Source organism: Belonocnema kinseyi, chromosome 7, assembly GCF_010883055.1.
Source record: "Belonocnema kinseyi isolate 2016_QV_RU_SX_M_011 chromosome 7, B_treatae_v1, whole genome shotgun sequence".
NCBI classification, from domain to species: Eukaryota; Metazoa; Arthropoda; class Insecta; order Hymenoptera; family Cynipidae; genus Belonocnema; species Belonocnema kinseyi.
In genome coordinates this window covers 113813127-113839831 of record NC_046663.1, presented here as the reverse complement: position 1 = coordinate 113839831, position 26705 = coordinate 113813127, and the positions used below count along the sequence as shown (strand labels likewise).

The 26705-nt window shown below is 31.5% G+C and overlaps 1 protein-coding gene across 1 annotated transcript in view; it reads right to left on the bottom strand.

Moving 5' to 3' along the window:
• Positions 1–26705, bottom strand: part of LOC117176200 (calcium-binding mitochondrial carrier protein SCaMC-2) — a 113310-nt gene that overhangs the window by 29413 nt on the left and 57192 nt on the right. The window contains exon 4 of the mRNA XM_033366313.1: positions 25509–25620. Within this exon, the coding sequence (XP_033222204.1) occupies positions 25509–25620 (112 nt within the window). The remainder of the gene's footprint in view (positions 1–25508; positions 25621–26705) is intronic.

Genomic DNA, 26705 nt, shown 5'->3' with positions numbered 1-26705 from the left:
CGGTTCCACTCTGCACAGCCACCGCTGCGGTGTAATTCTTGGAACGCCCGAATCGAAATTCCGAGAACCCAAAGTCTAGGATAATTGTTTTTAATTGCCATATAAATGAAAAAATATTTTTGAATATACTCCTAATTAAAAAAGTTATAATTATAAAAAATTGTAAATTATGAAGCTGAAAATCCCCAATTTTTTACAAAAACGTTACAGAAGCGAATTTCATGAAAAACAAGCATTCAAAATAATTAACTATGCAAAAATAAATAAATAAATTACCAAGCACATTTTCCGAATCGAAAAAATGTAACCACAACGGGGACGCTTACGAAGAAGCTATCTATAAAAGGGACAGAAGGAGAAAATGTCAACGGTGTTACATTTTTTTTAATTCGGAACATTTTTGGTTGGTAATTTATTTATTTATCTTTAATGTTTCTTTTCTATGTAAATCGCTTCTGCAATAACATTGCCAACATTTGGGAGTTTTCAGCCTTATTATATACATTTTTTATAATTATTGCTTTCTGGAATTTTTTTAGAAGAATTTTTTGTTTATTATTGTATTATAATTGTTTTTGTTAAATATCTTTCTTTGCATTATTTTTTAATATCACGTATAACTGAGTTTTTCAAATGATTGTATTTTTTAGTTATTTAAAAAAAAATATTTTCTTCAAGTTTTAAATGTACACTACGAAATTTTATAACCTGTCATAGATAGGCGCAGGACGAACTCATATACATTCCAATATTATTATTCAGAAGCCCGTATTTAATTGAAGCAAATCTTCCAGTATCAACAAATATTGTTCGACAGTGTTTACCTCATTCAAACCTCAGAAGCCACAAGGGTGAACCAATGAGTGCATGTGACTCACGGTGTGCCCACTCCCGTAGAAAAGTGGTGAACGGATTATAGTAATTACTACGTCCCATAGGTGGCGCTCGTGTGAATTCAGAATGAACTTGAGCAGACGATAGAAGCTCTATGCAATATCGAAATGGTAATTACAATACTAAAAGACCTATAAAAAATAATTTATCATAAAAGAACGAGTTCAATCACGGAAATTATTTTCCTATACATGTTATCCTTACTTACCTTTCTTAAGGGCATGTGATACTTAGAAAATTATCGATTTTACTAGTTTTAGGTTCCGACGGCTTTTTTTCTTTAATAATCAATATTTTGTCTTAAACATTTGGGACATGATAGCGACCATGCTAACGGACGTCCCCATATACTTTTTTTTTGTTTAATTCAAAAAAGTTTTAATTTAGCAAAATCTGATTAATTTGCATAGCGCTTAGGAATTAGTATCGATTTTACCAGTTTTAGGTTCCGATGGTTTTTTTCTAGAATAATCAATATTTTGTCTTAAAAATTTGGGAAATGATGGCGAACATGCTAACGGACGTCCCCGCACACATTATTTGTGGTTTTTTTTTCAAAAAAATTTTTTATATTGCTAACAACGTGTGTATATTTGGAGGTTATGTATGTTACAATGCTCCTGTGCGTTACTTCCAAAATACACAATATTTTTGGCCGAAAACTTTGGACTTGCAAATAAACATAGTAACTAATCTCCCGGAACTAACCTTCTTTGCAGGCAATCAAAAAAGTTTATTTCATCAATAATTTCCCAGTGGCGAAAAATTGAACATTAGTTTCAAAGTTTCATGCTGTTTCGTACGCCCTCTACGCCGAAAATTTCAAAATTTATCTATCTACATTACCAGCTAGGCTGGTAAGATAGTTTATTACACCATAATTATTCTAGAGTGCTTACCGACAGAATCGGTACGATAGAGACCTACATTATCAAAATGACAGAGAGCTAAAAATCACCCTAACCACAAAATAATACACATACATAAAATTTGGTAATTAGCGCAATAACATTTTTTGGTTATTATCTCTGAAAAAAGAGCCCGGGGACGTCTGTTATGATATTTTATAGCATCTCCGAATTCAATTTTAAAAATTTTTTATTTTTGTGGAAAAAAAGCCGTCGGAACTGTACCCGATTGACCACACGACGAAGTATCACATGCCCTTAAGGGCGTGTGACACAGCTAAATGCCTATATTGCCGACCTCTCTTCATCATTTAAATGAATGTTTTTTTTGAACCTAAGAACTTTTTTTGTAAATAAAATATCGAGCTGAAACTTTGGGAAATGTATTAGAGTACAATAAAGTACGTTTAGGTACTGCATTTCGGTAGGAACTTCACTAAAAATTATTTTATCTTTTTTCTGAACCTCGACATTTTTTGAACGTTCGAACTTTTTTTATACATAAAATATCAGTCTTAAACTTTGAGAAATGCAAGAGCCGAAAGAAAACTACGTTAAACTACACAGCTTAATAATAAAAAATGTAAAAAAATATATTTCAACAATCAATTCCAATTGCATCAGCCGGTAACGTTGTACACGAAAATACGAAACCTGGCGGCCACTAGACGAGGCTCTAGAGGGTTCGTATTTTCGTGTACAACGTTACCGGCTGATGCCGTTGGAATTGATTGTTAAAAATATATTTTTTTACATTTTTTATTATTAAGCTTTGTACTTTAACGTATTTTTCTTTCGGCTCTTGCATTTCTCAAAGTTCGAGACTGATCTTTTATGTATAAAAAAAGTTCGAACGTTCAAAAAATGTCAAGGTTCAGAAAAAAATGAAATAATTTTCAGTAAAGTTACTACCAAAATGCAGTACCTAAACGTACTTTATTGTACTCTAATACGTTTGCCAAAATTTCAGCTCAATATTTTATTTACAAGAAAAGTTCTTAGGTTCAAAAGAATATTCAGTGAGCTGATAAAGTGAGGTCGATAATATAGGTATTTGGCTGTGTCGCATGCCCTTAAGTTTCGTGCAACTTACAAAAAATGTATGACCACATTTACACTTGCGCAGAAAGTTATGACTTTAAATTAATCATTATTTATTACATGGCCCAATAATGTCATAAGAATATTTGATACTTATTGATTTGAGGTTATACCATTGTATTGTTACGATTGTCACGTGAACGGCTATATTTGTGCCACGTGCTCTGTACAAATGTTCATACTAGCGCCACGCACGGGAAGTTCAAGCGTATGTAATTCGCGAAAAAATGTGCTAATTTTTCGTTACATTGCTTTGGTCTCCTTGTGTCTATTCTCCATGCGAACGACGTTGTCATGCTGAGGAAAAATAAGGCGCACAGAAATCGAAAGAGATGACTAAGTGAGAAAGTACACCTGTCCTTTTCTAAGGATGGCGATTAGTGATTGGCCAGTTGATCTTTTTGTAATCAAAGCAGATGGAAGATGAGTAGAACCAATCACCATCCTCAGAAAAGGATAGGTCCACTTCCTCGATTCTTTCTTCCTTTCTATTCCCTGGTCCATTTCCGACAGCCCTAGCCAGCGGTCCAGTACTTTAAGTCTGGTCTACAATCGCCGCAAATAGCTCGTTCCGGCGCCGCAAGGCTCGGCGATGCAATGCGGCATCGCAACGCAAGGAATTATGATGATAAGAGGATTTTGGTTTTCATATTATTTTTTATACATGTATAAAGCAAAATATCCTATAAGTCTTCTTTTAGATTTTTTACGTATCTCGCGTCTTTCAGCGTAATATTGGAATTTTCAATTATCTGCATATATTACTTACGATAAAACAAAATTACTAGTCTTATTGAAAACTGGTTTAAAGAAATTTTGTAGAATTTTTCAAAACCTATCATTTCTCTTTGAGACTTTTTGTCGTATTTTGCGTCATTTGGTTCAAAATTTGAATGTTCTGATGCCAAATTTCGCGCAATTCTATTACTTTCTCCATCACAAATAATAAGAATGTAATCAATGAATACAAATTTGTATCACTTTTTTGGGCGAATAATTTTTTTCTATCAATTTGTTTTTGTACCTTTTGTTGTTTTTCCACAAATTTTTCATTTTTATTTTTTATACCATTTTTATTATGAAAACCAAAACTACGTGTTCTGACAAAAAGTAATTCATAGCAAATTTCTAGCTCTTTTTCGGGTAAATAATTTTTGTTAAATCATTTTTTTTCGTAACTTGTATCATTTTTTCACAAAGTTTTTTTTTTATATTTTCAATGTTATTTTTCGCGAGTAAAACAAAAGGTACGCCTCATATCAAGAAGTGATTATTAACGAATTTGTAGATCTTTTTTGAGATCACAATTTTTGTTGATTCATCTTCTTTGGTATCCTGCACAGTTTGAGCAAAAAATGGGATTTTTCATATCTCATTATTTTTTGTGCAATAAAAATGAGAATTTTCAATTTTACAAGAAAATTCAAAAAGTTTGTATGATAATCTTGTAGGGCTTTTAAAAAGCAATGTTTTTCTTTACTTTTTTCATATCGTACGTTGTTTGGCTTATAATTTTTGTTTTCGATTGATATTAAAAATTTTTTAAATGCTATAACTCTGAGAATTTTTTTTGTATGAAAAAAAGTCATAAGGATAAATTGTTTGGCCTTCTGAGTACTATTAATAGCCGTAAAAAAATTTTTAAGTACACAAAAATGGTTCCAAAATTTGTATTTTTATCCAAAATGGCTGTTTAACGAACTCGTCCTTTCTTTTCGGACTTGTCGGACCTTTCTTTTCTTATCCTTTCTCAATCATAAATGATGAGAATGAGAAAAATTAGAGGCCCTTTAATTTTTGTTATTAATTTCAGTTTTGAAATCATTTCAATTCTTCAAAGTAAAACGCTGTTACTTTTCTCTGTAATATTGATATTTTATCAAATATAAATAAAATCGAAAAGTTACGAACTTAGATAACATTTAGTACTTTTTTCGCTTGAATCCTTTTTGGTAGAAAGTCTACTATTATATTTGTGGTTCGGAATTCAACTCGTTTGGTTAAAAATTCTAGTATTCAGTTGCAAATTTTATTATTCTGTAAAAAATGCAACTATTTTGTTAAAAAGTCATCTTGTTACGTTAGGAATTCAGAAGCTTGGTTAAAAGTTGAACAACTTTGTAAAAAAATTATTCTTTTGGTTTTAGATTCACCTATTTGGTCGAAAATTTAACTATTCTATTTTTAGAAAATTAACCTTCTGCGGATAAAAAGTCATTTTTAGGCTGAACTCTTTTGTTAAAAATGTAACTATTCTATTGAAATTTCGTTTTTTTTTAAATAAGAATTAATTTTTTTAACTAACAAGGAAAACATTTCATTTTTGATTTAAATTGATATTTTTATTAAAAATTAATATTTTCTGGTTTAAAATTGCTCCTCCCGGTTTTAAAATTCAAAAATTTTTGTTAAAAAATAATATATTTTGTTGAAAGCTCATCTTATTTTGGTAGATCATTAATACAATGCTGGAAAATTCTTTAACAATATGGTAGAAAATTAAAGTAGGATTCGTTTGTAAATGAACTTTCCGTGTTTTTTTCGTGTTTGTTAAATCTAGTTTTTTAAAAATCATGTTTGTGCAAGATTTACCTCTTTGGCTTAAGATTGAACTTTTTTGTTGATAATTTGGTTTTTTACGTTCAAAATTACTTTTTTTTTTAAATTGCAACTTGTCTATTCTTGATTAGAAATGGATCCTTTATAAATTGAAAATTCAGCTATTTGGTTGAAAATTCATGGAATTTGTCAAAAATTCGTCTTTTTTGGTAAGAAAATTAATCTTCTTTGTTGCAAATTCATTATATATTTCGACTTTAAATCTTAAGAATTTAAAGCGTTTCATATTGCATTCAAATCAATTGAACATGAGTTTCAAACTATAACTGATACGAGGGATTTTATTAGCTGTAAGGCTCTATATGAAAAAAATAAATCACGACTTTTAAACCCTTAAAACCCCTAATTGCATCGTTTTTTTTTGTTATTGCAAACTTAAAAAAAATTCACTTAAAGAAATAAATCAAATAAAAAAAAATTTCAATCCTTGGCGGGAATTTTTTTACAAGTACGAAAAGGTATAACTATTTTTACAGGAAAACACCAATGAATATAATAATTTTTTAAATACTAAGAAATCCAGGTGGCCGTTTTAATCAAGAAAACAGATTTCCGGTCATTTCCCGGCTCGCAAAAACTTATTGAATTATTTTAATTTTTTGGAATTCTTTCCTTTTCCTTTTTTTTGTAATAGCCTCAGTTGCTGAGATGCACCCCTAAACGCCTTATATTTCTTTGGAATTTTTTTGGATTCTTCCATTCTTTGAATTATTTTTATAAACTATTTGGATTTCTTTGAAGTTGTGAATTCTGATGAGCATAAGAATTGCAAGAGGTTAACTGCCCTCAAACTTAAAATTAAATTTTAATGTGCAAGGCACAGTCTAGTTACTGGTTTTTGTAATTAAACAAATGAGTAGTGAAAACCTTAAATTTTTCCTCGAAATTAAATGTAAATTGTCAATTCGACACTACAGAGAAGTGTAAATATTACTTCAGTTATACCTTAATTATGCGGAAAAAATAATAAGATATTTTAGGATTTAAAATTACATGTAGAATAAATACCTTCAATTCACTATTTTTGTAAAAATTATATTTTTTAAAACGATGTTTGAAATTTCGCTACAATTATAAAAAATGACAAGAATTTCTTTAAACTTATTTATATAGTATTTCGAAAAACTCTCTTCTAAAAGAAACCAAACGAGGAATTAATTTCACTAAGCTTTATTAAATTTTTTCATTTAACTAAATTCTGAATTAATTAAAAATTTAAGTACTTTTTAAATTTATTTAGTATCTCGAAAATTTCCCTTCTTAAAAAAGAAACCGTAAAAGAAAATAATCAGTTTGAACATAATAATAAATATAATAATTTTAGGCCCTCATTAATTTTAATATTTTCGGCGTGCATAGACAGCCCCGAGTCAACTCTAGATATGGCTGACGAAGGCAAGCGCGAGAACCGAGAAACAGACCATCACCGGCACTTTCGGTTTGGCTTTCGCCTTGGACCCACTCCTCCCGTACACGTAGGCAAAGGACGCGGTTGCCATAGAAACGTCGAAAAGTTGAAGAGGGCAGCACCTCGAGGTATGCAAAAATGTAGTTAGAAATATATATCGTTCTCCCACTCCGACCTCCCGCCGCAAGTAACCGAGAGCGAAAAGTTGGTTCAACTCAACTTTTCGCGCCGCAACCGCCTCGCGTGATCTCGCGTCGGATGTCAGAGGACCAATCAGAGCGTTTCATCACATAACCTCGTACAACCACACGTTTGTGGCATCGTCGACACTGAGTTCGAGTGATTTTGCTTTGCATTTATCTGGATTTTTTTGTTGGTTTGGTGTGTTATGTGAGAAACATTTAAAAGCATTTAAAATTAAAGAAACAAACTGCAAAAGAGCAAATTGCGGGTCAGAGGGATCCACTGTGGGAGCGAAAAATATTTGACTGTCAAAGCACAACGAGAAAACAGTTCATTTAATAATAAGCTCTGATTGTCTGCCGCAACAGCGCCACTCGCTACCACTGTAGACGGCTATTCCTTGCTTACGATGCCGCATCGCATAGCTGAGTCCTGCGGCGCCGCAACGAGCTATTTGCGGCGATTGTAGACCAGGCTTTATTTCGATGGCTCTCATACCTCATTCAGCTGCCCGGCTTGGGCCATGCCTGGGCTGGCTGCAGTGATGCAACGGGCAGCACATGCACCAAAAAGGGCGGGTCTATTTGAAAACAATAACTATCAATAATAATACAGATAAATATTTTAAACAAATTTTCAATTTGAAATAATTAATGCGAATGCTAGCATAATGTCGGGGACTGCATGACTGTGATCCCTGAGAATTGAAAGAATTTTTTGAAATTGTATATGTATAATATATTATACATACATTTATTGATTGAAACCCCTGATGTAAATACAATAGCGTACATAATATTTTATAAATAATAATGTCAGGTGAAAAAATCACAGATTTTATGTCATAAAAGGGTTTAGGTAGTTTTAATGCATCCAAATATTATCGCCGGTGTCTGGAAAACACCGGTTTTCATTGCGGTTATAGTATACTAATTTACTTCAATCCTGGACTTACGGTTTCATCCTCGACTTCATCTTAATTCATTTTGTTACATTATATTAGTGAACAAGCAATCAATTAATAAAGTTCAGATCAATTCTAAAATAACAGCGATCCTCCCGAGTTTTCAAATGATGAAAATCATCTCGTGACTTTCTTCTTACCTCATGAACCAATTGCGACAAAATAAACTTTGCTAAACCTTGGTAACTTGAACGTTGACATATTAATGATTTTAACACTAATATGAGCTATGATTGCAACTTGTGTATGTTGCTGAATACCTTAGCAAACGAATAAACTTAAATAATTAGTTTTATATATTTAATATTTAATTATATATGAAAAATATACAATTTTAATTAAACAGTTTTTGTATTTTTAAAATTATTTTTATATTCTCATAATTTATGATTGAGAAAGTATTAGAATTGTCAAAAATTTCACACCTTAGTTTTTTAACCGATATATAGGGTAGAGTGGAGTTAAAAGTGCCCCGGGGGAAAAGTTCCACATATTATAACATGTGCATTTTTAATGACTTATATAAGTTTTAATGGAAGAACCAAAGAAATACCTCATTTAGTTTAGACTCAGTGTTATGAAAAGTTAACTTTGATCACTTTTGACCGCGCCCTACAAATTATTTCTTCTTTTTTACCGTATGTGGCACTTTTTTCCCACGGCACTTTTAACCCCACTCTACCCTACGCTTTGAACCCCCCTGAAGCCAAACATCAAGTTTTGGCAACGGCGACTGTGTGTCCGTCCGTCCGTAAACACGATAACTCTGGAAAAAATAAGCGGATCAAATCGAGCTTAGGTACACTTTTTTGGGCCTTGAAAGAAAGAACGTGTTCGTTAACCAGCATTCCTTGACCAATGGTTAAACGACGACAGATACGTGAAAAAAGTTTAAAAGTAGAATTGAAGCTTTTCAAAATATATGCAATTTTTGTTCTAATTATTTTTTAGTAGGACTCGTAATTTATTTTTTATGCATTGAAAATTAATAAGTAAAAAAATCTAATTTTAAGTCAAACGACGACAGAGAAGTAAAAAAGTTTTAGAGAAGAGTTGCATCTTTTTAAAAGGCGTATAATTTTTCTGTTAACAATTTTGTATAAAACTTGATATTTTGGTTTTATCTATCGAAAATTATATGAAAAAAACTCAAAAATCCAAATTTTGATCCAGAAGACGCAAAACATAGGAAAAACTCATAATGAGGAATTATATAGCTGTTGAAAAGTCGTATAAAATTTTTCAAAACCATTTTTTGACGGAACTCGTGATTTTTGGTTTATTTATCGAAAATACTATGGAAAAATCTGACATTCAAAATTTGAACCAAAAGACATAAAATATGGGGAAATTCTTTACGGGGCAATTATAACTTTTAAAAAGCCCAACAAAATTTCTTTTTACCATTTTTTGAGAGGACTCGTAATTTTGATTTTATCTATGGAAAATACTACAAAAAATCGAAAATTCACATTTTAAACCAAACAACGTGAGGTACGAAAAAAAATGAGCGAGGAACTGTAGCTTTTAAAGTCCTAAAAATGGTTTTAATCCGTTTCTTGATAGGAATTGTTATTTTGGTTTTAATTATCGAAAATACAATGGGAATCCCATTAAAGTATCTCCCTTTAAGTCGTTCTGAAAATTGACACCTTGGCAGTTCTATGTTGAGAGGAGTCGCAGGGCCGAAAGGGAGGATGCACTCATTTAAGCGTGACAAACAGTAGGAGGGCCACACTCTCAGCGCGTTAATTCCATCAGGTTGCGTCATGCCTCCAAATCCAACTGAAATAGTTCATGCTACCTTGAATGTTTACGTTTGGAGCGAGCGAATGGTAAGTTCGATTTAAGTGTAGTCCACTAAAGACCAGAACGACGCGAAATACCGGGAAAAGTTTTTGGAGGAATTTCAGTGTTAAAAAATTCCTATCACATTTCTTTGAACAATTTTTTGACAGAACTCGTCATTTCTAATTTATTTATCGAAAATCATGTTCAAGAATCGAAAATTCAAATGTTGCGCCAAAAGACACGAGATACGTAAAAAGTATAATTAGAAGACTTATAGGAGTTTTTGCTTTATGCGTAAAAAATACGATGAAAATAAAAATCCTATCTTTAGCATTAAAACGCGAGATAGAGAAGTATGCCTCAAGAAAGTATTGTAGATTTTTATTGCATGGTAGATCACGTCGAAAATCGAGCGACCATCGCGAATGACGCGATGAGAATGCATATCTCAAAGCCTACTGAGCTTACGCAAATTCATCTCCAAATGTATTTCTTTACATAGAAAATGTAGCGTATTCAGATCCATACAATAACTGGGATCTAAAAGAGATAAATATTTATCTTCAACAGAATGACAAGTTCCTTCTTTTTCGGAGTGTAGTAATATATTTGCGACTTGAAATATTCCATGTCAAATCATCTGAAGAATTTCAGCTGTTGTGAGCTGTTGTATCCGTTCTTTAAGATGCTGAAACAAAAACCTTAAAATAATGTTTGAAAAAATGAAAATAACTTAGGAGATACGGAAAATTGAAAATTTTGGTCGTTTCTTTCTTAAACTTTCATAACTTTGCTGGTTTCAATGATATCAATGTATATATTTTTTTAATTATGCGTAATGGGGTGCAGATTAGAAAAAAAATATTTGTCGACCAAAAAATGTAGAAAAAATTATTGGTTTCTTCAAAAATTTATTGTGAAACTGAATGTCTGAAGAAAACCCACTTTCTATTTTCTTGATTTTTTTATATCGATAGCTTACGATGTCTTCTAGAAGCTCTATAAATATCAAAATATGATCTCCCTTAATTTTCGAGAAATAATTAAAAACGGCCAAAACGACGCACACAATGTGAAAAAACATGCAAACAATATACGCCATGTCACGGCACGGCGTACGTTCTTAATTATTTCTGGCAAACTAAGGGAGATCCCATTTGGATATTTATAGGGCATGTAGAAGACATTGTAAGCTGTCTATATAAAAAATAAAGAAAATAAAAAGTAGGGTTTCTTCAGAAATTCAGTTTCAAAATTAGTTTTTGAAAAATCCAAGAAGTTTTCAAAAATTTGTTTGTTCAACGAATATTTTGACTAAATTGTGTCCAATTACGACTAATTTTTAACAAATAGACCTCAACATAATTAAAATCACAAAAGTTATGAAAGTTTAAGAAAAAAAGGACCAAAATTTACCATTTTTATTATCTCCTTAGTTTTTTTTATATTTTCAACAATTATTTAGGGGCTTTTCTTTCAACACCTAGAGAACGAACACTAGAATTTTCATAAAAATTACTACAACAATAACTGAAATTCTTCTGATGATTTGACATGGTATTGCTCAAAATAAATACAGGCTCTTAATAAAATCGTATACAAACGTTCAAATTTTATAAACGTACTGACTTGTAGAAAAGCACTTTTAAAACCCACTGGTAAAACCAATATATTGCTGATTACCAATTAATCATTAATCTTTGCACTTATCTGATCTTTGTACTGATCTTTGTTCACCAGTCCTTCTGGTATCGTTTACGTTTTTATTTTCTAGACAATTTCCGTAATAGATTAGGGTTACTGACAAATCTGACTCACTTCCAATATTAAAGAATTTACTGGAACGATTAACGATCTTTGCAATAAAGTTTACTTTCATGCTTTCCAGCCATGCAAATTTTCTGTCCTACAGTGAATCAAACTACACAGTACATAAAATCGTTACATATTTGGATCGAGGCGCACAACGCGGTTACGTACAGAGCTGAGGATATTCCGAGAGTTCATGACGTCAGCCACGTGCGTTCAGTTTATGACGAAATATTCTGAGATTTCAGCATTCAATCAACACCAAAGACGGAGTATTTTCGCGAAATACAAGTTTCCGTAAGTCAATTAAAGTTTTATTAATGAGGGAATCGCGGAAAGAATTAATAATTTTTACTGAATTTTAAAACGAAAAATTAATCAATTTCGCTATAATTTGGTGACGTTACTAGGCCCATAACAAATATTTATTGCATCTAGCCCCCATGCTCTTCGGTGACAATGTGACCAAACTAGTCCCCGGTTATGAGCATTTATTTTGGTGTTCACTGTGTCCACACGGATTGAGATATCTTGTTTAAAATTTGACGTATTAAATAAAAAGCACTAAAGAACGTTTGTGTAAATCAATATGTTTATAATTTTAAAGAAAGTTTATTTATAAATTGATGAAATAGGTCATTACCATTCGAGTTATAGCACTTTTCAGATGTTTGGTTTGATGCATTTCAGATTTCTTGATTCGCGTATATTGAGCACTGACACAAATTTTTGACTAAATCCTCTAAACCTTAAACAAAATTAATATAAGCAATTAAATTTGCACAGTCGTTGCAAATCAAAAATTTAGTATCCGCACACATGTAATCTATCAAGTCCCAACTTCAGAAATGTGCATCTTCAGAAAATAATTTAAATTTTCTAATGGTTATATATTCTTGTGGATTTTTTCTACTGGTGTGAAACAATTCTAAGTTAATAACAAAACCAATAAAAATAAAATTTCGCCCAGGGGCGAAAGATAAGGCCAATCCGACGCTGAGTTTTGCTGGTTGGTTCACTGTCAACAATAGTTATCAGCTGATCGATTCAACGTCAAGAATTATGGAAGTTGGTTGGAGAACTCCGACGAGTAAATTTTAGCATATTGTTGGTGTTGCTATGTTTCCAATTTCGAATTTATCTTTTATTTTTAGGACCAAAAAAATGAAAATCATTTTGCACACAAATTTCATGAACGAACTTAGTCACTTGATCTCGACTTTATCGACGTTCAAAGTTTCTGTTTTTCTCCGCTAGAAATCGCTCAAAATGCCCAAAAAATAATGATATATTACGTGTGTGCAGATACTTATTTGTTGATTTGCAACAAATGTCCAAATTTTTTTGCTTATATTAATTTTTTTCAAGGTTTAGACTGTTTAGTATAAAATTGGTGCCAGTGCTCAATATGAGCGAATCAAAAAATCTAAAATGCATCAAACCAATAATGATCTGCAAATAGCTATAACTCGAATAGCAATATCCTATTTCATCAATTTATAAATAAACTTTCTTAAAAATTACCAATATATTGATGTATACAAACGTTCTTTATTGCTTTTTATTTTATCTGTAAAAGTTTAAACACGATATCTCAATCCGTGTGGAAACAGTAAACACAAAAAAAAATGTTCATAACCGGGGACTAGTTTGGTCACGTGGTCACCGAAGAGCACGCCCTTAAGTACTTCATTTGGGGGTGCTTAACATGGGGTCAGGTTCCGTGAACAGGATTTCGTCCCGGAACACGAAATTTTTTTTGGGAAATGTGCAAAACGTCACATTCCGTTGAGCTGGTGATTTCCTGTGCATTTAAGAGGTAACCGTGTTGTTACACAAATTAAAGTAGATAAAATTCTGCGTAAAAATAAAAAAAAAACTTTTTTTCTATCACCAAAAGTCTCGGAGTTACGTCTATTCAAAAAAGCCCGATTTTTCATTTTTTTCAAAAAATCCTAAATACCTGTAATTTAAAAAAAAAATAAAATAAAAAAAACATTGTGCTACTATAATAAATCGCGAGTTAGCACCTGCCAAAGGTGACTCATTTCGACCTGAATTTACAGGTAAATACCCAAAGTTTAGTTTTTTGTAAATAGCTCGTTTCGGGAACATGTCCCTGCTCACAATAGGTCACGAGTCCAAATATGCCTATTTTTTGGTCTTTTTTCACCAAAAAAACACGACTTTCGAATTTTCGGCGAAAAAAGAACAAAAAATAGGCATATTTGGAAGGTCATACGCAGAATTAAGAAATATTATAAAAATGGCAAGAGATTTCAAGGATTTAAAAATATTTCAGTAAGCCATTATATACTAGAATGAAACGAAAAAAAAACCTTTTTAGAATAACGGATTCTAATATCGGTTAAAAGATATATTTGCCTAACCGTAGTGAACCCTCCAAATTTTTGTTCGGTCTGATATTATCTTCTATTCTACTTTTCTGTGTATGAAATAGAAAATTCAAACTTTGAATTAAAAAAATATTTTATCCGATTTTTGGAGCGACAGTTGATGGTAGTGAATAATAATATAAAATTAGAAATATAACAAACATTAGTGCTTAAGTTCGAATTTTCTTATAATGAGCACAAAAAAGCCAGTTTAAAATGGACCAAGCTTAGAATTTTGTAACAATGGAAAAAATTGTTTTATGATAAAAAAAAACAATCCCACGTTTCTTTAACCACAGCTGCAGAAATTTCAAGCGCATGTACAAATCTGTCAAAAAAAGTGCAGTTAACACAATTCAAAACAATCGCACTTCGCGCTTCACGCTCGGTCTTTATATTGTCGCACATTCTTGCGCAAACCTTTCAAAATTAAGACTCAAAACATCCACCACTGTAATTTTGTGATTGGCTATTCCCTTTCGCCAAAAGAGCTTAGCGCGAAAATTTGAGCGCACCTTCGGAACCCGACTGATAGCAATTGCTCTCCGCGTTCGGTCTTTGCATTTCTCCCGCATTCGTACACAGACCTTTTGAAATCAAAGGTCAACAGATCGACAACTGTAATTATGTGATTTTGAACTCTCTTTTGTTAAAGCTCTTTCGGCTATAACGAACACATTCTGATTACGTAGCTCGTGCTTCGCACTCAATCTTGTTCAACATGCCAACTTTTCTACATTATACACAACACTTTTTTTATATCAAATATAATACATTTTTTATGTAACTCTGCCTGGGATTGCTTATTAACACATTGCAAAATAAAGAGAAAATTGTATTTATCATGATTATTTTTATATTTTTTTCTTATTTTGCTTTAAATTGTATTCTAAGCTGCGCTGAAAAATGTATCATTTCAATAAACGTATATCATTACAATTCATAATATGCATAAAAATTGAATCATACTAACTCCTATTTCCTTGTTTCTATAATTTGTTTATTTTTTATCTTGTTTTTTACGATTAAATAAAAACGACTGCGCATCTGCATAGGTTCTAATACAGGAACCTATATAGGGTCCTATGTCCTCTTTCGTCTTTTCTGTCCTTTTTCCAAACATTTAATTTTTTTATTTTTCAATCTTATTTTGTACGATTGAAAGTCCCTTCAAAAAATGATTAATAATAAATTTATAGATCTTTTTAGGCGAACAACTTTTGTCTGTTAATTTTAGTTCGTATCTATGTCGTTTTTTCCAAAAAATTTATATTTTTATTTTGAACGTTATTTTTTACGACTAAAGTAAAAACTACGTGTCCTATCAAAAATTATAGCTCTTTTTGGATAAACAAGTTTCGTCTCATTTTTTTCGTAGCTTGTGTCGTTAGTCCAAAATTTTTAAATTTTTAAACTTTTAATGTTGTTTTTTACGACTATAATCAAAAACTACGCGTCCTATCGGAAAGTGATTCATTACAAGTCTTTCCAGGGCGCGCAATTTTAGCTTATTCATTTTTTGCGTATCTTGCATAGTTTGACAAAAAATGGAATTTTTTGATTTTTCATTATTTCTGGTAAGGTCAAATTTGAAATGTTCAACTTTTCGACCAAATTAGAAAAGTTGTTATGATAATCTTGTAGGTCTTTCAAAAATCAACGTTTTTCTTCTCTTGAATTTTTTTCATATCATTGGTTATTTGGCTTAAAATGTTCCATTTAGTTTGTTTCTTTGGATTTTGAAAATGCTGTAACTCTAATAATTTTCTTTTTATAGAAAAAATTCATAGGGATAAATTGTTTGAGTTTCCGAATAATATGAACAACCGTACATAGAATTTTGGAAATCTTGAAAAAATGTGATTTCAAAAATTTGGGGTACGATCAAATTTGGAATTTTGAACTTTTCGACCGAATTAAAAAAGCTGTTATCATTGCCTTGTAGGGATTTCAAAAAGGAACGTTCTTCTTCTGTTGACTCTTTTTCATATCATACGTTGTTTGGCTTAAAATGTTAATTTTAGTTTATTTTTTTGGATTTTGAAAATGCTCTAACTCTGATGATTTTCTTTTTATACAAAAACGTCATAGGGGTAAATTGTTTCAGTTTCTAAGTACTATGAATAATCGTACATAGAATTTTAAAATCTTGAAAAATGTGGTTTCAAAAATGTTTGGTACTATCAAATTTTGAATTTTCAACTTTACGACCAAATTAAAAAAAGTTGTTATGATCATCTTGTAGGGCTTTCAAAAATGAAAATTTTTCTTCTCTTGATTTTTTTTTCATATCATGCGTTGTTTGGCTTGAAATGTTCATTTTAGTTTGTTTTTATGGATTTTGAAAATGCTTTAACTCTGATAATTTTCTTTTTATAGAAAAAAGTCATAAAAATGAATTGTTTGGGTTTCTGAGTACTATGAATAAATGTTCATAGAATTTTGAAATCTTGAAAAAATGTGGTTTCAAACATTTTGAAAAGGCGCTTACTTCTTGAATTTTGATCCAAAATAGCTGGTTTACGAACTTGTTCTTTCTTTTTAGGTTTTGAAAAAGTGTGACAAAGCAGAATCAAATCAGATGAATTTTACGAAAGTTATCGTGCCTACAGAATACAGACTACAGACAGACAAACACCTTCGTAAAAATCTTTTTTTCTGACACAGTAGGTCTCAAAAGCTCGACTAACCTTAAAATGTACGGAAAGCGTCATTTGCTCGAGGCATTTTTTGTTGCTAAAAGCTTCTTCGTATCGTTTCTTTTTTGTCAAATCTCCACGTTTTTAGTTCTTCTGAACCAGAAAAACAGCGTTTCGAGAATGTGTGTGTGTGTGTGTGCACATATTTTTAGTTTGTGGCACAATAACTTTCGAAGAAATTTTCATATCACTTATTGTCACGTTAACAAAATTGTATCCTTCGTGGAGCAATATGACGTTTAGAAATAATAGTATAGCTCTTACGCCTATACTGGTACAGTTGTGAGGACCATCCGGTATAGTGTTGATGCAATAACTATACTTTCTAGTTCTGAGGACAAAAATATTGTTCTATCAGCTCTGGAGAGGATTTTTCAAAATTTAAGGATTAATTTCATAGGAAATCGTCAAACAGGCAGTTTACCAACGGAAAAGCTGACACAATCTCTGGATAGGCGAACAGAGATAATGAAAATGACGACATTAAATTTGTAATTTGTCTAACTCTTCCGAGGAAAATGAGAAAATACGATTTATCGACGTTAGTACTCTTTAGTGTTTACAAGACGAGGTCGGCGAGCGTCTAGACTCAAGACTCCAGACGCATATGCTCCATTTGTTCCTTGAAGAACATGGCTCGTCATTCGAAAATGTACGCTGATATCAAATCTGTTTTCTTACTCTTTACACAAATGCTAATGTCATTTTACTAATTATCTCTATTGCATGACATCACTTAGCGTAACGTTGTATCTAATTTTCAATAGAGGAGTAAAGTACGGTTTATACTTCAGACCCGGCAGCAATCCACTGATTTTAATAAAAACCATTTGCATTGTGTTGCTAAATATGTGTAATGCACTTTTTTTAAAACCTGTTCGGTAATTTGAAAATCCAAGTTTTTTCTTAATATTTTCCAAAAATCGGTTAGAAGCTTGAATAAATTGAATAAATTAAGTCCTAGAGCAACAAAAATTCTGTTAACATGTATATTGGGGTTTCTGATTGTGAATTTAATTTTTAAAAAAATCAAAACGGCGGATCAAAAGTTTTCAACATTTCTAAGCGTAAAAAACATCAATGATTAATATTTGGCATGCAGAAAAAGGTTAGGATAGGTTGTCCCTGATTGGCGGAAAATTTTTATTCCAGCATTTGCCCGCTGCATCCCCTGTTACTTTAAAGTTAAAACAGGTTAGACTTTTACTTACAGTTTTAAATGCTCGTTGCTAACTGCGTGTTGCAACAGTTTACACAACAGGAGGATTGAGAGCAAATGCGAAAATCGAACGGACCTCTCTATCTACCACTAAAAGTTAGAAAGAGGTCCCTTCGATATTCGGTTCAGTGCTGGAGCCCTACTGCTGAAATATAACACGATTATTTATACCTACATAATTCCGAAAAGAGTATTCACAATTGTGATGTTATTCCAAAATGTCTGAATGCTTCGGGCATATCATTACATCGCGTGTATTATCTTAGTTATAGAATTGTTTATTGGAAAATGAAAAATGTCTTGAATATTTTTCAGTTTATCTGGTAAAGTGAAGGTCCGTGATTGTGAAAACATTAAGTGCAATAGACTCTTTAGATCCCAACGGTCTGAAAAGTAAAGAATTTTCCACAAGCATTCGTGTTGTGCCTGTTATCAGTGAGATTGATTATGCATCTATCGTATTTTATGATAACCAATAGTTATTGCACGTACAAACAATAAAAAGCTTATTGAATCTTAGAAGCATTTAAGTTTTACCAAGATGGATTTGTTGAAAAAGTGAAGTGCAAGAATGTAGATGACAACTTTCTAGTGCGTGGTGAGGTTAGCATTAATGCCACGGTCATTTTTTATTGAATGCATGAAATCTTGTCACCACAAAGTAGATTAAGTAGACCCCACTCCCACGCTGCCTTTGGAAAATTTGTATAGGTTAAGAAATATTAATCCAAATTTCTACTAGATATAAAATATATGTATTTCGAAACTATTCTCATGAAGTTTCTTAATCAGACAAAAGTTCAAAAAGTTAAATCATTTTCAAAAATATGCCATTTTTGTTTTACACACATCCGTAAGTTTAAAACGTCATTTTAGTAGATTTGAACAAGATTTACAAATTATCTTGATAAAGTTTTTCAAATGGACACAAAGTAACGAGCGCCACACGCCAGTTTCGTAATGAGAATGTAATCGTCAAAGCCGTAGGTGCTTTGAGAACCTTCTTTAAAAACGAATCGGAAAAAATGTTAGTTACAATTTATGGCTGTAATTCTACAGAACTTTAAATCACAGTTTTCGATTTAAGTTATGATATTTGAAAAAATGTAACTAAAGTGTACGCATTAAACGCACGAAAACGAGCGCGAGAGCGTACCCGCGCGCCCTAGGCCCGCCCAAACTTGGGGCGAAGCGCCGCGCTCATAGCGCGCAACGAGAATATGCCCACGCAGCGGGCATATTTTTTCGGTTCAATTCATCTGTTTCAAGAGAAATTGCATCTTTCTTGAATAAAAATGTAACTTTTCGGTTGAAAATTCAACGCTTTTTTTGTTGTTGTTGAAAGTTTGTCTCTTTGAATTTAAAATTCACCTGCTCTAGAAGAAATTACATCTTTTTCCGGATAAAAATGGAATTGTTTGCTTGAAAATTCCAAAATTAGGTTAAAAAGTCATAATTTTTCTTGAAATTTCTACTATTTAAATATAATATTTGGGTGTTGAGAAGTGAACTGAAATATTGTGCCATCCAAGCATTCAGAACCAGGGGTCGAAGAATGGCACCAGCGGTCGACAATAAAACAAAAATCCCCCCCCCCTGCTTTCTGTCACTTGTTTTCCAATAAAAAAAATGTATAAAAATATCGCGATTTTCGTAAAAATTAAGATTAACACATCCTTCCGGGTGATTGAAAATAAATACGGAACCTATCCATTACAGTTTGCAGTTTGAATCGCTTTAATATCTGCATTAGAACTAAAGATAATATAGTTGCACATTTTTGTACTTTTAAGCAACAATTTTTATTATTTTTTAAATTTCTCAACTGAAACTGGTTCACAACAGTTTTCCTCATACTCACGAATTTTGTCAAGTTTTTGACATCGCCCCTTGTATAAGAAATAATTCTCTAAACTTGACTGTTCTTAAATGTACCCAAAAATCCTTACTTTTTTACATTATTCAGTCTGCTAAGCTTTTAAATTACTATTTTTTTGTTGCGCTAGCATTTTTTTTGACGGAGTTGTTAAGCTTCAAAGGCAGATGCCTATAGTTTTCTCGCCGATAGTAAATCTGAATTGGCGCGTCGAAGTTTTCCGAGTGAGGTCTCCTTATAGATAAGGATTATATATAACTGTAAAAACTTTCGGGAATTTTCCCTATCATTTTGTAGGGAAAATTTCCGAATTTTGTAGGGAAAACATTTTTTCAGAAAAAATAGGTAATTTTCCCTAATTTTCGGAAAAATTTCGGAATGAATAGCGAATATTCCCGAAAAATGAGGATTAATTCGGAAAGATTGAAAAATTTATAAAACCATAAGAAAATAGGAAATTTTTCTTATTCTTTTGGAAAATTTCCGCATACTTTCATGGGGAATATTTCTTAATATTGTTATACTTTTATTCTAAAAATGATTTATCATGAAGAGTTAGGTATGATTTTGGTATAATTTTACCCAGTAAGTCATATAATTGTTGACAATTATGATCATTTATAACTAATGTTATTGCATTTCATTTTTATGATTTATGTTCAGATATTATTTTAAGTATGTATTTTACTGTATTCTCTCTCTCTCTGTCTATCTACTACAAATTTTCCAGGATACTGATAGACAATTGAAACTGAAATCTGTATCCTTCAGTTCAGTTTCCTTAGACCCTTTCGACAGAACAGTTCTCCATTTTTAAGTGAGCTGTGAGAGACGTGTTTTGAAGGAGCCGTGAGTTTTGGAAAATTCCCAAAACTTGGGAAAAATTCCCGAAACTTCCGAAATGTTCACTACAAAATGTTAGGGAAAATTCCCTAAAATTGGGGAAAATTTCCGAAATTTTCCCTACAAAATGTTAGGGAAAATTCCCGAAATGTTAGGGTTATTAGCTTCCCGAAAATTTTTTTACAGTGTACTACTTCGTGCTTATATGCCTGTTGGGTAGCTATGACAACGCCATCAATTTGGAATTGTTGGGAAAAAATTTGAATTTGAATTAAATTGTAACAAGAAATCTTATAGTAAATAACTATTTACTACTCTTTTTCATTAACATTGTTCTAATAACTTGGAGATACCCAAAAATTCGCGTGTCGGATGGCGCTGATATCAAGTTAAAAGACATAGCCTACAGGCGTATAACACAACATTTATATTGAAGTATATTTTGTTTTATAATGTTTCACTAAATTTTGTATCTATTAATTAATAATGGTTACTTGAAAAGAAGCGTACAATTCTGAACATATTGCCAGATGCTTTAAATTTGAGGTTAGGAAATGTTCATTGAGATCAAAATATCTCAGCTAGATCCATTTGGATCTAAGGCAATATACGCTTTAAAACCTTTTTCATTCATTCTTTGAGAATATTTAACTTGCAAGTACATACATTTTTAATTTTGGAAATATATTCTACATATATTAGAAAACGTCAACCTTAAATTTAAATCATCTGCCAATATCTTTAAGATTGTATACTACTTTTCAACTAAATTTTATTCCCAGTGAGAGAATTGTTGTAACTACCCATATATATTTTTTAATTAAACATGAAACGACTTACCTGAACATCAGTGGAGATTGTTCGAAAATAACGCAGGACTACAAAATATTTTCGGGAGTCTACATAGAGTTGACTAAGTGTACTATATGTTTTTGGGTCGCTGAATACGAATTCATACTCAGAATGACTCCAGTATATCAGGATTTGATTAAAATTTTAAAAAAATTTAAATATATATGGGTAGTTCTAAAAATTCTCTCAATGGAAATATTAAATATAACATTTTTAGAGAAGAATAAAAAAATTTTATAATCTGATTAAAATCGTCACGTAGCTCGAATTTTTCCCCATATTTATCACTGTGAGTCTTTATGGAAACTAATTATTATTTCGGGCTGAATTTTTGCACGCTTTTTAAGGGTGATAAGGGATATATTTTCTGAAAATTTGAAACTGGTTAATTAATTATTAGAATAATAATAGCATATTAAAAAAAGATACTTTCGGGCGGTTTTTCTTTTTTTTTAAGTAAACAAATGAACAAATCTTAATGTACGACACATCATTTTGTAGATATTTGTAAGACCTACAATTCTTAACCAAATTTTTCTGATGACTGACATATAGGTTAGCTGCAATAAACAAAAAACCTGTTATTGCTATCTTTGGCGGTTGTTTGCACACACAGAGCTATTGAAGCCTTGATCGCAAACATATAGGTTTTTGTTCTACATGTCAGCACTACAAGAATCCAAAGTCAAATTTTAGGTATACCATTTATTTCCCCAAATTTTATAGGGTGTCTGGACTAACAGTCTAGAATGACTGGCGTAATATACCCCTGGAAACTATGTTTTTTAAACAAAAACAAAATTAATAAAAAGCCCACAACATTTTCAAAGCTTAGAATATTATCTATATGAAATGACAACTACAGACTTACAGTTTTATATCACCACCAAGATCCTTCAATACCAAAGATATTTTGTCAATACTCATATCATAGTAATATTATAAAATTCGTTCTTTGCTTTTTGTTTACTTTACGTTATCCTACCCGAAAGAAAATGTATTTACTTATTACCAATAATTAGTCAAATATTAACAAATATAAATGGCTCGTCAAAATCTGTCATTTTTCTACGGAACTCTCTGAATGGATCCGTATGACATATCTATGAACATTGACGGACCTTGATCACCACAAACTATTAAATTACGGCTTCTAAAATAGGTAGGAAGCCATAATCTAAAGGGCTAAAATAATTTGTACTTTCTGCTTTTGTTAATTTAATTGCATTGTTGAAAAAAACAGTTTTTAAATAACTAGAAGGGCATGAGCATGAATAAACGTACGTATTTGATTAATACAATAGGTTCATAGAAAAAGAAGCAGGAGGGCATCTTAGAAGGGGGCCTCTTTTCAGGCACCTTTCTCCTATTATACTTTGAAATTAATTTAAAAAGTTTCTGTTAGCCTTCAACAGACTTTCGAGTCATTTTTATCAAAATTTGACATAAGTATAAGTATGTCATCAATAACACAAAAGTTTGAGAACTAGAGCCGGAGAGAGCAGGGGCGGGGGAGACTTCAAACCAATTTACATTAGATACTTCATATGAAACGAAGATTTCAAAGTAAACTAAATAGCGACTATTACGTCGTATATTGAGTGACCCACTTTCATACAATATATACCCATACACATTAAACAAGTATGTACGTACAATTTTGCTGAGCATTGAGTAACTGCTGACTGGTTACAGATCTTCACAGTCAAATTAATGGATCTATTTAATTCTTTCATATACTTGAGTTAGGGAATCTTTACTTTAATACGTTTCTGATTTACTTGTCGAATTTTAAAACAATTTTTTCGTTAATTTAAAACTCAGCCTTTCAACATTAGATTTAAGTTTTTTTTTAATTAATGAAAAAATTATAAGCATTTTTAGTAAAAAATGTTTTATCTCATCATAATACCCAAAGTACTTGAGAAATAATATTATTTTTAACTCATGACTTTTCTTCCAGTTATCTTTCGGAATAACAATATAATGTTTTAAGTAATAAAACGGGATTTCACATTTTCCACGTTACTTTCCTAGTTTAAATGTGTATGAACACCTTTTAATTTTAAATAGAAGTTTTTGTATTAGAAAAATTTCAACAAAAAATGTCAACAAGAAATTAATAAGATGAATTTGTAAAGGCCTTACAAAATAAACATTTTTAGCTACGAAGCGTTGAAAAATAAATTAAAAGATCTTATCTATAATATAACTTTCCCCAGTTTATAAACTGCGTTTGATGTAGAATTCAATATGATTAAAATGTAGACAAGATTAATAATTATAAAAATACAATTTGCGTTATTGAACTAGTTGTAATTTTCATGCGAAAAAAACTATGTATCCTAAATCGAAAATATAATTCCTATGTTATTTACGAATATAAAAAATCACATTAGGTGTGAAATAAAATTGACAGTTAATTTATATCAGTGCTATTAGCATTTAATCTGCAAAAGCGCAATGTATCACAAATAGAACCTGGACTCTCACTCTTCATAACAGTACCCTAAAAAATAAATCAACGTTTCTACAACCGCGTGTCCAATTCGCGGATAGAAAGAAATCACAAGCGAGTGAGACATTTGAGCCCATGATCTAGTTTTCTTTAAATATACATTTTCAAGTTAATTTCGTTCACTAAATTTCAATAGAACATTTTTTTGCCTGACGATGATTTCATGTTTATGAACAGGTTCATAGAAACGAAGGTCATGAAGAATGGAGTTGACTTTTTGCATTTCATCTTTTGCTCTTTAGACTTTCCTATTATGTAACTCTCTAAAGGAACTTTACTGCAATCGAGTATGTTTGAAGCCGCTTTATGGAAATTTCGAGATTATTCAAACTTTAATATGCATTTTGATAAAAAAATTTAATTAAAAGTCAGTTCATTAAATTACAACCATATTACCTACTTCTACCAACCTTTCACATCATACTACACGACGAAATCTCGTTAAAAAATAAAATATACATTAGGATATCCGAAAATCTGAATTTTAAATCAACATAGTCGACACTGCACTTTTGAGCTTTTTCGAAGATATATGAGTGACTTTAATTTAAATTTCGGATTTATTTAAAAGAAGTGTATATGAAAACTGGAAACTGAACAATCACCATGATCATGGATCATCACAACTTATATTGAGCCCTTTACATAGCATCGGTTTCTTGTCAAAGGTAGGAGGAACGACACTCGAATTGAAAAAGGATTCAATTTTAGTTGTGCCCTGATGTTAATCCATGATTCGAAGGAAGGTGCGCAAGACCAAATGGTGTATCAAGGAGATTTCGCGAAAATTGCGCATGTCTGCCACCGCCTGGTTAGAACCGGTTGTGGCGAACAGCTGGGAATCAAGGTCATTTTGAACGACACGCGCGAAGCTCCTAAACCACGTCATGATTGGATCGAGTGAGGCGAGCCCTCTTCTCCGACGAATCAAGCAAAGGAATTGCTTTTGAACGTATGCAGTTACGTGTAGGTATATATAATAAGTGATCACCTAACTGCCCATGCAGGGGATTAGAGAATGTTCCGCAAAAATAACGACAATCGATTTGGCACATGGAGCGTACTGTCGATTTATAGTTTATTTTATTTATAGTTTATATAGTTATTCATCATTTTCTATGACAATGTTTTACTAAATAACTCAACGTCTCTGCTAATTTTACGGTCAAACTAAAGTTAAATGAATAACCAGTAAAAATAATAAAGGATATTCAAATTAAAAATTAAGAGATATTATAAATTATTTACTAATAAAGCATCCTAGAAATTAATAAATGTTTTGAGTAGCAAGCAAGAAAATAAGATTTAAAGTAAAAATTTTTATCGATACACAGATATTTTAAGTTTACAATTAGTCATGAGAGCCAGCTTTTGATAAGTTAATATAATATTATAAGAAATTTAAATTTAATGGAAAATATCACTCACCCTTGAATGGCGCCAATATAAGATGAGTTCATGAATGTTTGTACTTGGAGCATACAGCAAAAAATCTCTCCATTCATTAAAACTAATGTTGAGGCTTCCATCTTTATCCATTCTATAAAGTATTACACAATTAAAATACTGTAATATTCTTTTCTTTTCGAGAAAATCGAAACTTTGATTACGGGGATCGCAGCACAAAACAGGTGAAATAGAATAATTTTTTCACGAAAAAGGGGGAAATAGAGGAATGATTTATTATAATTTATTTAGATTTATTTTTACATCTGGAAAACAAGAAACAATCTCTTCATACAAAATTGTATAGTCTTTAAATAATGTTAAATTATTTTAAAAGATTTCTGCCATTAACGAATATATTTTTTAAAACATGAAATTTTTTAAATAAACATTTAAAAATGTTTAACCCTTACGTACGGGACAAAAAACACCTTCATCGATGTAAAAAGGAACCGGATGCCCACCGATCTTTTAAACATTTTTAATTCATAAGAGGAGAACAAACATGTGACGCAAAGATGCTCCGTCGTAACTGTTTTCCAAATAGTCTCGTAGCACAAAACACTCCAAGTTATATTTCCGACCTCAAAATAATATTCAAAAACACCTGAGACTACCCCAACCACTTCTTCCTGAACAAATCCCAAGTGACTGTGCTCAACACTCAAAAATGTAAGAAAGTTGAAGTGATCACACAATTCGCCTTCAGAAAACTACAAGTTATATTCCCAACCCCACACAAATATTCAGCCAACACAGAAAACACCCCTAATACTAACCTAAAAAAAATCCCGAGTGTCTCCACGCAAAATAATGTAACAAATTTAGAAATATGAAATGATCACACAAGTCACTTTCAAAAATCCACAAAATATATTATAAGCCCCATAATATCATGCAACCCCGACAACCATCCCTTAAACTTTTACCGGAACAAACCGTAAGTGGCTACATTAAAAAAAGCCTTGAAAAATTTAGAAAATAATTACAGAAGTCACCTTCGGAAAAACACAAGCTATGTTCTCAACCCCTTGACAACATTCAGCAATCCCAGAAAAAAAACCCTAACACTTACCTGAACAAATCCCGAGTGCCTCCACGCGAAACATAACAATTATAACATAATAACATAACTCATAACAATTTTTACATTCTCATCAGAGAAAGTATTAGATTTGT